The sequence below is a fragment of the Tursiops truncatus genome, chromosome 5 (assembly GCF_011762595.2).
Source record: "Tursiops truncatus isolate mTurTru1 chromosome 5, mTurTru1.mat.Y, whole genome shotgun sequence".
In the NCBI taxonomy this organism is placed as follows: Eukaryota; Metazoa; Chordata; class Mammalia; order Artiodactyla; family Delphinidae; genus Tursiops; species Tursiops truncatus.
Window position 1 is genome coordinate 18,432,505 of NC_047038.1, and position 17,336 is coordinate 18,449,840.

At 33.7% G+C, this 17,336-nt stretch overlaps 1 protein-coding gene across 7 annotated transcripts in view; it reads right to left on the minus strand.

Annotated features, from left to right (window-relative positions):
* Window positions 1-17,336, minus strand: part of AFG2A (AFG2 AAA ATPase homolog A) — a 356,296-nt gene that overhangs the window by 173,323 nt on the left and 165,637 nt on the right. For 2 of the 7 annotated variants that reach the window (XM_073804852.1, XM_073804853.1), the window contains exon 15: window positions 7,741-7,809. The exons of the other annotated variants lie outside the window; for them this stretch is intronic. In XM_073804852.1, the coding sequence (XP_073660953.1) occupies window positions 7,741-7,809 (69 nt within the window). The remainder of the gene's footprint in view (window positions 1-7,740; window positions 7,810-17,336) is intronic. 7 annotated transcript variants of the gene reach the window in all.

Below are 17,336 nucleotides of genomic sequence, written 5' to 3' on the forward strand. Positions count from 1 at the left end.
CATATCAACCCAGGCCAGTTTAAAAATACAAAAATGTTAGTCACCAAGTTGAGGAAATCAGAAGATTCTATTTAGGTATTAGCCAAAAGGCTGGAAAAGCTCCTAAGAAGCTGGATTCCTGACAATGGATGAGGACCTTACCATTCCAGATTCCTTGAGATCTCAGAAACCTTTGTGCAGAAAAATATAGAGGAAGGGGCATAGATATCACATGCATTAACCATCACACTGTGAGAGGAAAAGGAGATATCACCAGGTTCCCCAAAGGAATACTTAGAGTTAACAAGCAATTCATTTATAGTGATGACCAACGACAAATTGCCGATACAGTCTCTATAATGGGAGAAAAAATTTCAACATTAGAATTGAAAAGGAAAAATAAAACAATCGAAGATGTAACAACTTAAAATTTTAAACTTAAAATTTTAGTGCTAAAGTCAGGTATTTATCCATGACATTTTAATCTTTTTTTTTTTTTTTCCTGGCGAAATTGTAATGATAGCTATTGTTTCTCAAGGGCTCACTTTGTAACAGGCTCAAAGCTAAATGGTTCATATGAGTTACCCCATACAATTCACCAACATTTCTGAAAAAGAGGTAGCATCCCCATTTTACAGATAAGCAAACAGTGCCTCATATCACACAGTAAAGGCCAAAATAGAATTCAAATCCAGCTTCAAATTATTTAAGACCCATTTATAACTATAGATTATTTTAAGGGGAAAACAAAGAAAAAGCTATTCTATCCTGTATTATCTAAGAAGTACTTTTCGTAACTGCTCTTGGTTTTTCAGAGATTAATAGTGAGAGGGCATCTAAAAGAACTACCATTCTCCAGGACTTCCCTGGTGGCGCAGTGGTTAAGAATCTGCTTGCCAATGCAAGGAACATGGGTTTGATCCCTGGTCTGGGAAGATCCCACATGCCATGGAACAACTAAGCCCATGCACCGCAACTACTGAGCCTGCACTCTAGAGCCCACGTGGCGCAACTACTGAAGCCTGCATACCCAGAGCCCGTGCTCCTCAACAAGAGAAGCCACCGCAATGAGAAGCCTGCTCACTGCAACGAAGAGTAGCCCCCACTCACCGCAACTAGAGAAAGCCTGCACGCAGCAATGGAGACCCAATGCAGCCAAAAAAAAAAAAAAAAGGAACTACCATTCTCCTGTATCAATGCCCACAAGAATGGAGTGAAGTTTATGGCAGACTACCAAAGTTAATATATCTATACAATACATTGTTTTAGATTGATATGAAATCAATATATGTATAGATTCCCTAGAAAATTCATAATTTAATGATGAAATAAATTACATATATAATTTAAAAAATGACAATATATCTGCTTTGTCTAAATGCTAACATCTATCTGCTGCTATCTAAATTGAATATATTTATTTACATGACAAATGTTAATCAGGACTTGAGAGTGCCAAAAAACATCCTGAGACTAGGCCATGGATAAAACATGATGACTGCCCTTGTAACTATTAAGGATGCATGCATATATTCTTTCACTCTTACATTCCACAAATGAGTAACTCAGTGTAACAGGTACTTTCTGTGTACTACTCAGTGCTAACTAGTATCTAAAAGCAATTAAACTTTATAGTAATATAGATACTTAATGCAAAACACCCAACCTCTCTTGCTGAATTCTGCACAAACATACAGCCTATATTCACTATCCACTCTCCCAAATATTTACAACATTAAAGAAAGGAGAAGAATATCAAGAAGTTTTGGATGATGAGATGAGCCAGAAAGCCTATCTATTCAAATAGTCAACCTAGAGTTCAAAGGGCAATACTGCCAAGGAATGATCTTCAAGTACATTTCCCCCCTTTCAAGGAGGGACCATGTTTGCTTCAAAGAAAGCAGCAAGTTATTAGACTGTGCTATTAAGTTCCTAATATTCAACTTTCACATATGATCGGAAAAGTGGGATTTACGTGTTAAACAGAGGACCTGTATTGTTCATTCTTATTCCTATCTCTAGCTTCAGACTGGATTTATATGACCTGGGCCAAATTTTGATGTTTGTTTTCTTTTTCTTTTTGATACATATTTGTAATCATCTTTAAAAAGAAGAAAAAATATAGAAGGCAAAAATACATGGAACGTTCATAGGGCCAAAGGTAATTTTCAATGATTAGTCTCAAAACTCAAATCCCAAATTTGTAAATATTCACATATATGCTAAGTGATTGAATAATAAAATCGTTTTATACTTGCCAATTCAATTCAAAATTGAAGAGATCAGAAATTATCTTTTTTCCAACTTCCTAATCAACTTCAATCAAAATTGAAAAGAGATCAAAAATGATCTTTTCCAACTTCCAATCAACATAGCAGACATTTAGCATAATCAACCCCTTTTTAAAACACCTGCAATAACAGGATGATAATAATAAGTGAACAATTCTAGTTCATTGGGAAATTGTTCTATTTATTTTGCCAGAACCTTTTAATTCTGTCCTTTCTATAGGATAAACTTTTAAATATCTGAAGGCAATAACCGCCTTGTATTTTTCTATTTTCCAAGGTAAAATCATGTTCTGATCCATACCTGTTATGTCTAAAATTATTCACAAACCATGAGATCCCAAAACTGTGTATTATGTTCTAGATGTGATCTGACCAGGACAGAGTACCACAAAAGTATTAGTTCATGTGATCTGGATACTATAATTAATGAAGCCTAAAATGACATGAGCATTTTTTAGTAGGTTTATGACAATGCTGACTTATATTACATGTGAGCTCAAATTTCCATTTACCACCAAACAAATAAAACCTTGGTCATCCTATATGTGTCTACTTTGATGATCTTAAACGTAAAAATTTACAGTTGTTTTCAGTAAACTTCATTTAGGGGAAGAATGTTGTATGTAATGTTAGGATTATTCTTTATATTGCGATAAACATCAAGATTTATTAAAAAAAGAAATATATACAGAGCAATGTGATAATCAGCAATCCACTTTAAAAATCAGAAAATATCCAAAGGGTTAATTTTAAATAGATTTAAATAAGAACCAAATTTAATTCAGCATTTTTCAATTTAGAGATTTATAATGTCTCTGGCATCACAAAAAAGGATGGCTTAAAAAAACCAAAACAAAACGAAACTCATCCTCTGAGGAAGTTGTTATGACACAGAACAGGTGTGGAGTTCTGACTCAATAAATAAGCTTAAACCATCATCCTATATCAATCATTTACAAGACTATTTTAATTATTTTCTATTGTGATGTTAGATTGTAAGTAAAAGAGGAAAGCCAGATTTCAAGTACAAAATCCATTAAACCATGTACATCTAACACTCCCACTGAAACTGAAGGCAGATTCTATTTTAAAACTAATAAAAATATGAGTGGTTGACAAAAGACGGATTTCCTCACTTAATCATCCTCCTGTATTAACAGCTTAATTTCCTACCTGTCACTTACTCAATCAAATGCTGGATGTTCTGTAAACAAGTTTGTTTGCTTTGTATCACAGAGACTGAAGGGAAGAAAGGAAATATAGTACAATATTTCTTTTCCTGAAACAGTTACTAAAATGTTAGCCTTCATGAGCTATGATATGCCAAAGAAAAGGGTAAATTCCTTGATTCAGCAATGACCTGTCAGTTGATTATCTGCCCATTCCTGAGGGCTCTCTGAACACCTGAACAACCCACCTGTGATTTACCACAGTATTCTGGAGAGTACTCAACACAGAGCTGACAGAATGGGGCTATTATTTTGACGTGCAAATCTTGATGGCAATGAACAGGACAAATTATCTTGTTTTACACTTTGTGTGTCTTGAAAAGAAGGGAGAATGTGAGTTCTCCAACTTTAGCCCTATCCCCACGGGACATCTATTTATCTCTTTGTGGGCATGGTATTTTAAACTGTTTGTTTTATTCTGGAAACCTATCTCTCTGCTATGGCTGAAAAGCAATGGATCTCAATTTGAAAACGGGAAAAAGTTCATACTAAATATTGATAATAAGCTTAAAAATTTAATAGAATGTATAAACTAAATGATTTAGAAAACTAGTAACCATTCACAAAGTTGTTCCCAAGTTGCTATTTATGCTCTACAAGTAGTGTAATAATGTGTCAACTTTTACAGAACATAAAATACAACATACATTTTTACTTAAATGAAAGATAAAAGTTCACTTCATATGACTAGTCATTCCTTCATAACGGTTTTAAATAAAGTACATTAATCCAGGTGTTGCTTTATCAATCTGATACTTTGAAATTCATTGAGTATCTTAGTTCTCTAATATGGAGATTAAGTTACCACTAAAGTATATTCTTTATTACTATATTTGTAAAACTAGAGTTTATACTTTTACTTCTAGCTTTTCTGAATCAAAATTCTGTTGAATGGATCAGATTTTAACCTTCAAATACCAGAGTTCATTTTCTCAAATCTTTAAAACTCATCTGATTTCAGAAGAACGAAAAAAGACTATTGTGTCCAAGGCTAAAAAACAAAAAACAAAATAGAGGCTGCTTAAAAGAAGTCTGATCAGAACAATTTCATTGCTGGTTTTAATGAATCTTTTTGAATGACTCTTAGTACTAATTCTTTAGGAAAAAGACACTGATTACTAAAGAAGAAAGAAAAAGAAAGCAGCCAAACTCAAAGCATTTTTTGATCTTTCAGCTCTATTTTCCTGGAAATAATCTGTGCTTCACAGACATCATGTTTTTGATTGTCTTAATATTTGAAAAATCTGTTTCTTTTTCCATTTGAGAAGACTATACTATAATCAAAGATGAAAAAGATAGCTATTAAAAATTCCATAATTATACCTGTTAACACCTCACAGGTAATAGGAAACTTTTAGGTGGATAATGTGAAGAGTACTTCCGCTTTAATGGTAAGGTTTGAGTTTGATAAAAATTAGACTTCTCTGATCTATATATGTAAATGTTTTCCCCCTGAATTTGAATCTATTCAACTCTAGCATCCTAGAAAAAAATGTAAATTTTACTTTTGTTATTATTATTCATTAATAGTCTAATGTACGGTTCCCAGTCTGTGGGTTGCAGACTTCTGTGCTTGAAGGCCCTACATTAATACCAAGCATTATCTAAAACATGAATAAATAATATGACATGCACATATATATGCTATTGTTTTCTCAAATATATGTATATTGTGTTGTGATTACAAAAACAGAAAATCATTTAAAGGTGTTACACAGTTCTCAGTAATATTTTTTTCCAGAAAATATTTTTTCAATTACATTGAGAAAATTTAATTGCAATTATGTGGGAATCCACAAAATGTTTTGATGCCAAAAACTAGTTCCATTACTCAAAAAGTTAAGATAGCTGGAATAAATTTTTAATGAGCTATTTTAAGAAGTACTTAAGAAGATGGAAAAAAAGTCACATTTTAAAAACTAAATTAGGGGCTTCCCTGGTGGCTCAGTGGTTAAGAATCCATCTGCCAATGTAGGGGACACGGGTTTGAGCCCTGGTCCGGGAAGATCCCACATGCCGCAGAGCAATTAAGCCCGTGTGCCACAACTACTGAGCCTGCGTGTCACAACTACTGAAGTCTGCGCGCCTGGAGTCTGTGCTCCGCAACAAGAGAAGCCACTGCAACGAGAAGCTCGTGCACCACAATGAAGAGTAGCCCCCGCTCGTTCCAACTAGAGAAAACCCACATGCAGCAATGAAGACCCAACGCAGCCAAAAATAAAATAAATAAATTTATAAAAAAAAAAAAACTAAATGAGAACCCCCAAAGATATGATAATAAGTAGACTTAAAAACCACATGCTTAAAAGAGTAAGAGATTTGTCATAAGCACTACTATTGTCTGAAGTAAAATACAGTCAAATGTGCCTACCCTGAAGCAAGTGTGCCAGAGTAAAAATCCCAGCTCTGCCACTTATTAGCTGTGTGACCTTAGGCAATTAAATCTCTTTGCATATCAGTTTTCTCATCTATATCGATAATCTCATATTGAATTAAAAAAATAATTCCAAGAAAAGAGGCATGAATAAAGTTATTTTTCACATACTTGTAACACTACAAGGCTGAAAGTAGTACAGAACAAAACAAATGATTAAAGGTAGTACAGAAAAGATTAAGTGAAGAAGAAGAGGCTAAAGAGCAACTAACTTAAGGATGCCTTGAGGCACACACCTAGCTGTCACTGAATACCCATCTTGACCTAGATGGTTGTAAGGTTTCTACACTTCACTTTAACTTATAATATATTAACTCTAAGTACAGTCTGAAAAGTGAAGTGTGAATATTGCAATCACTAGGACAACTAATTTTAAAAAGCATACAAAGAAATACAATAATATAGGCAAAATATGAAGTAAAATTGAGTACTGAAAAATATTCCAATCATTCAAAAGGAGGCAGAAAGAAGAAAATAGAGGAATGAAAAAATAAAAAACAGAAAAGCAACTAAATCACAGAACTAAACCCAAACATACTGACAATTATACTAAATGTAAATGGTATAAACACACCAATTAAAAAACCTCAGACCTAACTAAATGTTACCTATATGAAACTGAAATGAAATTAAGAAATAGATATGTTAAAAGTAAAAGAATGGAAAAAGATGTCCCAACAACAGCAAACTACATTCTTTTAAAAATCACATGGAACATTCAATAAGATAGGATGGCATCCTGGATCATGAAACAAATCTATCAAATTTAAAAGAACTGAAATCATACAAAGCATGTCTCTGACCATAACAATTAACTAGTAGTTTAAAACAATAAGATATCTGTAAAATTCCCAAATATTTGGAAATTAAGCAACATACTTCTAAATAATCTATAATAAAATAGGAAGTCTTAGGGGAGAAATTAGAAGATTTTGAGCTGAATGCAAATAAAAATAAAACATATCAAAAAAATTGTGAAATGCAGGTAAAGCAGTACTTTGAAGGGAATCTATAGTATCTGAAGAAAGGTTTTAAATCAATAACCTAAATTTCCACCATATGAAACAAGAATAAGAAGAGCAAAAAATACCCAAAGGAAGAAGAAAGAAGGACAGAAAGAGGAAGGAAGGGAGGGAGGGAGGGAGGAATGGAGGGAGGACAAGAACAGAGATCTGTTAAATTGAAAACCAAAAAGCAATAGAGAAAAATCAATGAAACCACAACCTGGGTCTTTGAAAAGATCAACAGAATTGATAAACTGCTACTAAAATGGAAAAGTGAAAAGAGAAAGAAGACACAAATTGCCAACATCAGAAAGGAAAGAGGAAATCTTACTCAGACCCTTACAGACACTAAAGGATAAGAAAAAACAGTGAACTCTAAAGGTATAAATTTGACAATCTAGATGAAATGAACAAAATTCCCTGAAAGACACAAACTTACAAAACTTTTCCAGGAAGATAGATAACCAAAATTGTCTATTATCTATTAAAGGTACTGAATTCCTAGAAAAACAAAAACAAACTGCAACAAAGAAAACTCCAGACTCAGATGGTATTAGTGGAGAATTCTACCAAATATGTAAGGAAGAAATATTGATTCTAACTAATCTCTTCCAGCAACTAGAAGAAAGGAAATACTTCCCCTCTCATTTTATTAAGAGAGTATTATTCTGATACTAAACCAAAGAAAATGTAAAACAATTACACACAAATATCCATCATGAACACTGACAGAAAAATCCTTAACAAAATATTAGCATACTGAATGCAGTAATATATAAAAAGAGTAATACAACATGACTTACTGGGTTTATTCTGGGAATGCAAGACTGGTTTAACATTTCAAAGTCAATGTAATCCAAGATTTTAGCAGTCTAAAAAAGAAAAACCCCATGATCATATTGATAGGTGTAGGAAAAGTATTTGACAAAGTTCAAAATCCATTCATGATTAAAAACTCTGATCAAACTAGGAATAGAAAGAAACTTTCTCAACTTGTTAAAAGGCATCTACAAAAATGTCTAAGCTACCGTCATATTTAATGGTAAAACACTAAACACTTTCTCATTAAGATAAGGAACAAAACATGGATGTCCACTGTCACCACTTCTATTCAACATGGTACTGGAAATCCTTGTAGGAAGTCAGAAAAACAAGCATACAGGTTGGAAAGGAAGAAGTAAAACTATATTCATTCACAGACAACATGATTAAGTACATACATCCCAAGAAATCTACAAAGTACCAAGAGGTACAAAGAACCAATAGTGAGTATAGTAAAGGTGGCAACATACAAAAATCAACCATATTTCTAGATACTAACAATAAATAACTAGAAACCAAAATTAAACAATACCACATATAATACACCTCAAAGAAAAAGAATTACTTAAGTATAAACTTAACAAAATATGTGCAAGTTCTCTGTGCTGCAAACTACAACACACTGAAATAAAAGAACATCTAAATAAATGGATAGACAATGTTTACGACTGGAGATTCAATGTTGTTACGTTATAAATTCTCCCCAAATTGTTCTATAGATTTTAAATAATCCCAAACAAAACTCCAAAAGGATTTTTCAAAGATAATGACAACCTGAGATGATACTTTATATGGAAAGGCCAAGGAAGCAGAATAGCTAAAACAGCTTTTGAAAATGAAGAACAAAGTTAAACACACTGATTTTAGATCCTACTATAAAGCTGTGATCATCAAGACTGTGTGGTTTACTGAAAGGATAGACAGAAATGACCCACACAAATATGGTCAACTGATTTTTGACAAAGGTGTACAGGTGATCCAATGGAGAAAGGGTAGTCTTTTTGACTACCTAAATGGTGCTAGCACCCTAAATGGTGCTAGAACAATTTTGCATGCACATGTAAAAATGGACCTCTACATATAACTCTCACTAGATATGAAACATCAAAAATGAATTATGGATCTGTGAAATGTAAAACTTTCACAAAAGTGGAGTCTCTTCAACAAATCATGTTGGGAAAACTAGATATCACATGCAAAAGAATGAAGCCTTACCTTATATCATGTACAAAAATTAACTCAAAATGGATCAAACACCTAAACGTAGGCCAAAACTATAAAACTCTTTGAAGAAACCAAAAGGGAAAAGTTTCATGACATTGGATTTCCTGGAATGACACCAAAAACACAGGCAACAAAGTAAAAATAGACAAATTGGACTACATCAAAATTAAAAGTTTCTGTGACTCAAAGAACAAAATCAACAGAGTAAAAAGGCAACCTACAGAAAGGCAGAAAGTATTTGCAAATTATATATCTGATAAAGGGAAAATATCCAGAATACGTAAAGAAATCCTACAACTCAACAACAACAAAAAAATCACATTAAAAAAATGGGTAAAGGATTTAGATATTTCTCCAGAGATACCATACAAAAGGCCAAGAAGCATATGAAAATATGCTCAACATCACTAAGCATTAGGAAAATGCAGATCAAAACCACAAAGATACTACACATACTATTAAAAAACAACAACACAAAGATACCACACATACTATTAAAAAACAACAACAACAACAAAATAAAACCCGGAAATAACAAGTGTTAGCAAGGATGTGGAGAAATTGGAACCCTTGTACACTGCTGACAAAGTGTGGTGTTCCTCAAAAAATTAAAAATAGAATTACCATATGATCCAGCAATTCTACTTCTGGATATATATCCAAAATAACTGAATGCATGATCTCAAAGAAATATCTGTATATTCATGTTCAAAGCACCATTATTCACAACAACCAAGAGGTGGAAACCCATGCAGCCACAAATGGATAAATAGATAAGCAAAATGTAGTGTGTGTATGTTTGAGTGTGTGTGTGTGTGTGTGTGTGTGTGTATATATATATATAGGCTATAGAATATAGCCTATATAAAAGGCTAATAGAATATTAGCCTTTTAAAAAGAAAAGAAATTCTAATACATGCTACAACATGGATGAACCTTGAAGATTATATGTTAAATGAAATACTCCAGTCACAAAAAGACACATACTTCAACTTATCTGAAGTATGTAGAGTGGTCAAATTCACAGAAACAGAAAGTAGAACGGTGGTTGCCAGGGCTGGGTGGAGGATGCGATGGAGAGCTGTTTTACGGGATAGAGTTTCACTTTTGCAAGATGAAAAAGTTCTGGACATTGGTTGCACAACAATAAATATACATAACACTACTGAATTGTATACTCAGAAATGGCTAAGACAGTAAATTTTATGTTCCATGTTTTTTTACCAAAAAAAAATTTTTTTTAATTATTTATGACCCTGGGTTAAGCAAAGAGTTGATCAAAAAAACCCTGAAAAACAAAATAAGGACATTGAACTTCTTCAAGATTAAAAACTTTTGCTCTGTGAAATACTGTTAAGAGAAAGAAAAGATAACCCACAGACTAGAAGATATTTGCAATATACCTAACAAAGGATTTTTAATCAGAATATAAAGAATGTAAGTAAGAAAACCACCCAATTTAAAAAGTATAAATAGGTCAAAAGAATTTAAAACACTTCTCCAAAGAAAATACTCTAATGACAAATGAGAGCAAAAAAAGATGCTCAATATTAGTCATTAGAGAAACACAAATTAAAACCACAATAACTTAACACTACATATCTATTAGAATGGTTAAATTTTTTTTTTAAACTGACAATACCAAGTGCTAGCAATGCTGGCAGGGATGCAACAAAGTTCCAACAATCTGAAGATGAATATGGCAGTTTCTTATGAAGTTAAGCATAGAGTTAGTTACCCTATGACTCGGTAGTCCCACCCCAGTAATTATCCTAGAGATATGAAAGCTTACATTCACACAAAAACCTGTCCACCCATGTTTACAGTAGCATTATTCATAGCAAACATTGAAAACAATCTAAAATGTCCTTCAACAAGTGTATGGGTAAACAGACTGAAGTGCTTCTATACAGTGGAATACTACCCAGCAAAAGGAACAAATTACTGATACATACAACACAGATAAATTTCAAAAACTTAAGTAAAAGCCATGTTTAAAAGGTTACATACTATATAATTCCATTTATATGACATATGACAAAAGGCAACTGTAGGGACAGAGCAGTAATTGCCAGGGGTTAGTGGTGGAAAGAGGGTTTGACTACAAAGGTACAGCCTGAAGAAATTTTCTGGAGTGAATAATTGTTTTGTATTGTGATTGTAGTAGTAGCTATACAATTTTGCACATTTGTCAAAACTCACATATCTCTACACTGAGCTAGAGTTACTAGCTCTGTAATCTTGGTCAAGTTTCTTAACCTGTCTGTATCTCAGTTTCTCACCTATAGCATCGGGTATGGCAATCGTATTGACCTCATAAAGTTAAGAAGATTTAATGATTAAAATACTTAGAGCAAAACTTAGATTCAGGATATGTTGAATTTGAAATGCCTTTGAGATATCTAAGTAGGCAATTCACTGAAGAGGTCAGAGGAAATATCTGAGCTGAATCAGGGACAATGATGTTGATTCCGGAAGCAGTGGGTGTGGATGAGAGTGCCCACGGACACAGAAGAAGAGGGGTCCTAGCACCCAGTCTTCATGAACTGCAACATTTTATGGCTAGACAGAGGAGAATAAATATGCAAAGGACTCAAGAGGGGACAGAAATAGACGTAAAGCCAGGAGATTATTACATCATATAAAACAAAGTAAGAGAATGTTTCAAGAGGAAGGAGTGGATAAATACAGTGAATAAAGCTAACAGATGATGACTGAGACTTTTAGATTTTCTCTTTTTCGTTTAGTAACAAAACCCCTCAATTCAAGCTGTGCAACCAGCTACTCAAAATAGAGAATGTATTTATTTTGCAGCCTCTCTTATAGCTGAACATGGTCATGTAGCTAAGATTAGCCAATGGGATGTAAATGATACATGCAATTTACAGGTTATGTCCTTAAAGCAAGGGACTGAGCTATTATCTCACCTCCTCATTCTTTTTTTTTTTAACATCTTTATTGGAGTATAATTGCTTTACAATTGTGTGTTAGTTTCTGCTTTATAACAAAGTGAATCAGCTATACATATACATATATCCCCATATGTCCTCCCTCTTGCGTCTCCCTCCCACCCTCCCTATCTCACCCCTCTAGGTGGTCACAAAGCACCGAGCTGATCTCCCTGTGCTATGTGGCTGCTTCCCACTAGCTATCTATTTTACATTTGGTAGTGTATATATGTCCATGCCACTCTCTTACTTCGTCCCAGCTTACCCTTTCCCCTCCCCGTGTCCTCAAGTCCTTTCTCTATACCTGCGTCTTTATTCCTGTCCTGCCCCTAGGTTCTTCAGAACCATTTTTTTAGATTCCATATATATGTGTTAGCCTACAGCATTTGTTTTTCTCTTTCTGACTTACTTCACTCTGTATGACAGTCTCTAGGTCCATCCACCTCACTACAAATAACTCAATTTCGTTTCTTTTTATGGCTGAGTAATATTCCATTGTATATATGTGCCACATCTTCTTTATCCATTCATCTGTCAGTGGACACTTAGGTTGCTTCCATGTCCTGGCTATTGTAAACAGAGCTGCAATGAACATTGTGGTACATGACTCTTTTTGAATTATGGTTTTCTCAGGGTATATTCCCGGTAGTAGGATTGCTGGGTCATACTCACTTCCTCATTCTTGCTCACCTGAATGAGAACCCAAGTGACACGAGTGATGTTTCTTACCATGTGGCCTAAGGGATGGTACAGCAGCAAGACAGAAGGAACCTGAGTTTCTGACACCATGGAACCACCATATCAGTTAGTGGCTCCATTGTGTTAAATTACTCCCTTTAAAAGACTCTTAACTGAAGATGCAGTAGCCTTGGTATTTCAGAATTCATCACAGCAGATTTATGAGAAGGGACATATACAAAGAATGATGTCAACATATATATATATTTTTTTAATTTTATTTATTTATTTATGACTGTGTTGGGTCTTCGTTGCTGCGCACGGGCTTTCTCTAGTGGCAGTGAGAGGGGGCTACTCTTCATTGCGGTGCACGGGCCTCTCATTGCAGTGGCTTCTTTTGTTGCGGAGCACAGGCTCTAGGCACGCAGACTTCAGTAGTTGTGGCTCGCGGGCTCCAGAGCGCAGGCTCAGTAGTTGTGGTGCACGGGCTTAGTTGCTCCGTGGCATGTGGGATCTTCCCGGACCAGGGCTCAAACCTGTGTCCCCTGCACTGGCAGGTGGATTCTTAACCACTGCGCCACCAGGGAAGCCCCGATGTCAACATATTTTAAAGCAAATACTTAAACAAAAGGCACAACATACGACATATACATTAATAATACAAGAATTATCTGATCACAAAAAGCACATGATACCTTTCTACAGTTTGACTGATAAGCACTTTAAACTTTGCATATATTTGGAAATTCTCACAAGTGATTCTTCATTTTGTTGGCTTTTAGAGGGAGTGAGGGGCTGAAGTAGAGAATCAATGTAAGTAATTAGGTTACTTCCCATGTTAATAATGGGAATAATGAGAAAGAAGAAAAAGAACTACTGATCTAGAAATTAGACACAGATTTAGTCTGTGCTGTTTGTTTTGGCTATTATTTAAAGCTTTAACTATGAGTATTTTTTTTCAGTCACGGAAAAGGAACTTCAGTACAATTTAAATTGAATTCTTAGCTATCACAATTAAGTATAAGAAAATACATTCATTAGATTATTCAAGACTAAAGGTATACAACTGATTTCTATATATCTTAATGACTCACATTAAATAACAGAATAACATAAAAACTCCAAATCTAACTTTAAAAAAATATAATCTGTATTTTAAAAACAATCTCCAAATTATTTCTTTACTAGAAATTTGGAAAGGAGTAGGAAACCCTGCATCTTTTATGCCTGCAGAGAATTATCAAAAGCCTGATTCAAGTATCAAAAAAATGTTTGAAGCTAAGAGGAAAAAAAGTAATAATTATTTACTAAAGCTTTTTTTATGTTTACCCTCTGATGCTTCTACCAACAATTTCCAGCAAACTACCAGGAAGATGCTTGTTTCTTAGACACAATGGATTTTTTTTCCGACTAAATGCATTTCTGAACTAAAAGCATACAAAGTTAATAAACGGAAGGAAAAACAAATACAGTGTTGTCATTTCTAAATTATATTCTTAAAAGGTTTAGGGGTATCATTTGTGGAACACAAAGAGATTTCCTTCTCTAACAGCATTCCAGGACATCACTCTTTCCTGCCTACCAGCAGACAAGATTATACTTGTCTGGAATGTCAGTGAAGTATTTATACAAAGGCAGTTTTTCAGAATCTTCTTATTGTGAACACAAAACAGGAAATACAGTAATACCATTGGTATACATTAAACACTATTTAGTATAAACTGTGTTTCTCCCTTAATAAGTACTAGGTTAACCTCCAAGAGAAGGAGACGAAAATGAGCACATCTCTAAACATAAACCACTAGTTGTTTGCAGTCGGCCAGACCAAAGGTTCAGGGAAAAAAACTCAATTAAACTAAGAATTTGCCACACTGTGTTTTAGTAAGCGTTACGCTACAGTCTCTAATGAAAACTCATTTTTCCCAAGTTCACAGGGGAAAATAAAAGTATTCTATAAAAGTTAATATATTATTGAATGAAAGACAACCTAATAAATTAATTTAATTGAAATACTGATTTGGAGGCAGAAAAGACAAATTTCTATGTAAAGGGGCCACCCATCAAAAACACCAAATAAACCATTTCACATTCTAAAAAATATTTTTCCATTTTTTTCACTAAAAACCCCCCCAAAACAAAGAAGTATTTACCTTCCATAAGTTAAAAAAAAATTAATTCTACAAATCTACTACTGAAGAGTTTTAAACTTTATTTACAAATAGATTATAAAGTACAGCTGGTATCCCAAGTAATAATAGAATAAGTCCCACAGAGATAAATTTTAATTTTCCGTATGATAGCAAAATGAACTTTGGTTTGACTGCCCCCTGCTGATGTGAAATTTTCAGAACTACAGAAGTTGATTTGATAAAATTTTAATTTTTTAAACTGTTTTTACTCAGAAATTGGTTTCAATTTCTTATTGAAAACTAAGGAGATTTAAATATTTAAATAACCTCTGTGTCTTATTTTCACTCAATGGGCAAATATTTGTGGAATATCTATGACCTGACACTTATCAAAAATATGGTTTCATCTCTCTGACCCCAAAATACTTACAAGTTATTAGAGGGGCAGGAAAAATCTGGAAAATAATAAACTATTAGAGAAAAACAAGAACTAAACTAAGTAATACTGAAGAGAAGTAAGCTAGAGAAAGAGAGATTGGTAGGGCCAAATTAGTTTAAAAAACTTAATGAAAAAGTTAAGACTGAGACAACTGAGAAAAAGTAATGAGGACATATATAAGAGACAAAATAAGAAAAAGCCTGGAGGAAATAATGAACATAGAGTGCACAGAACACAGGACACCAGGAGATTTAATTTCCAGAATAAATGGACAAATGTTTCGTGAGAAAAGAAAATAATGAGAGGTTGGGGCCCAACTTTTGAAACTAAAAAAGCCAGAATAAAGAGCTGGACTTGAGGCAAGCAAGGAGCCACTGAAGGTTCCTCAGAAGTATGATAACCTGGTAAAGCAGTATAATAAATGGGTAAAGCAGCATAATAACTTGGTTAAAGACAATCCTTTAGGAAGAGTTCCGTGAAATAGAACAAAGAGGAAACGGAGGAAGAAGAGCCTGCGGGCAGAGAAACTGGTGAAGAGACAACTATAATGAGCCAAGGAAAGAAGTCAACCAGAACGGAACAATGGGAATGGAAAAGAAAAATGGAATTGAGATACATTTTGAGTTAAAAACAAAACTGGGTGCCTGATTGGATTTAGATTTTTGTCTAATTCTTATGCCATATTAAGTGATTGCTCAATTCAACTGAAATAAAAGAGGAGTAGTGGACAAAGAGTTAACAGAAGGGAAAACTGTAGTGTCACTGGAGTTAATGGGATACAGAGTTTCAAGAAGATGTGAGTAGTCAGCGGGATCAAATTTGTGGAATTCAAAACAAATAAGAACCCTTAAGAAGCCATTAAATTTTGTCTGGCAGACAATGGTGACCCTCACATACTCACTTTTAATAAAGTTGTACAGTCAGGAGGAACTAGAGAGCTTAAAATTTTTTAAATTGATATGAGATTCAGAAACTAAGTAGAGGAATTCACTTTAGGGAGAACACGTCCATCTTAGCGTAGAGGAGAGGAGGAACACGTAAATAACAGGGCAGAGCTACGTTTATAGTTAAAGATGGGATGCATGAGGAATTTCATGGCAAATGGTCTCAATTATCTCTATAAATCAGTTTCCAAGTTCACTTCTCAAAAAAAGAATGATAGATTAATATTCAGAAAAAAACTTGGAAAATATTTGATATCACTTTTCTACATCAGAGTCCAGTTTCTACTGGAGATATCCAGTCCCAAGGGATGGCTTCATCTAGCCAAGACTTCTCATTTTTCTATACCTGTCTAGAAAAATCTGTGTGCTATTTTGTAAAAAAGTTCAAAGCTGACCCACTGATGACACTGCTTCCGACACATACAAATATAGTTTTTCCAAACATGGTTTAGGTGAAGACATCTGGAATGGAGCATGCAACTCAATAATAGACCTTATTCACATGCTATAGGTAAAAGTGGTAATGGTAAGACCTTATGGAAAAATAATGTGTCTTCTAAGATAAAAGTGCAGTCTTTAGAATCACCAAAACAAACAAACATGGGAAATCATAATTTCTGAATTTTATGTTACATTTTCTTTGTAAAGAAATTTCTCTTAAAAGAAGTAAAATACCAAAGTTAGATTTCAGTTAATTAATTTGCTTACAGAGCAAATTATGTGTAATGTTTCTGATCCGAGTTCACTACCCTGTGTCATTGTAATGTCACTTGTAAAAAAATGACCAGTGTAATGATAAAGTTTCCTCTTAAAACTCAAAAAATGATGCAATAAACCTCAGGATATGCAGAGGTCCAATAACACATTTTATTGAAGACGTCTCCAATTGGTTTGAGGCAAGGTCTTATTCTTCATGACTAAATATTCTGAATATTACAATAAAATTGCTATGAGATATTAACACTTACTGATACTTCCTAGAAAAGATTAAAAATCAGCAAGAATTCCTAAGTATTTGTACAATGAATAAAAGTGCTACACTGATTACATGTCTATATAATAGACCAAAGTAAGTTCTCTCTAAAGTTAAATAGGCAGAGATCTGATAATAACTTTTTCCTTTTAAATTGAAAAAGATTACATAAGTTATTAAATAAAATTTTAGAAAAAGAAAAAAGAATTAACCATTTTTTTCTTCTTTGAATATTATCCTCT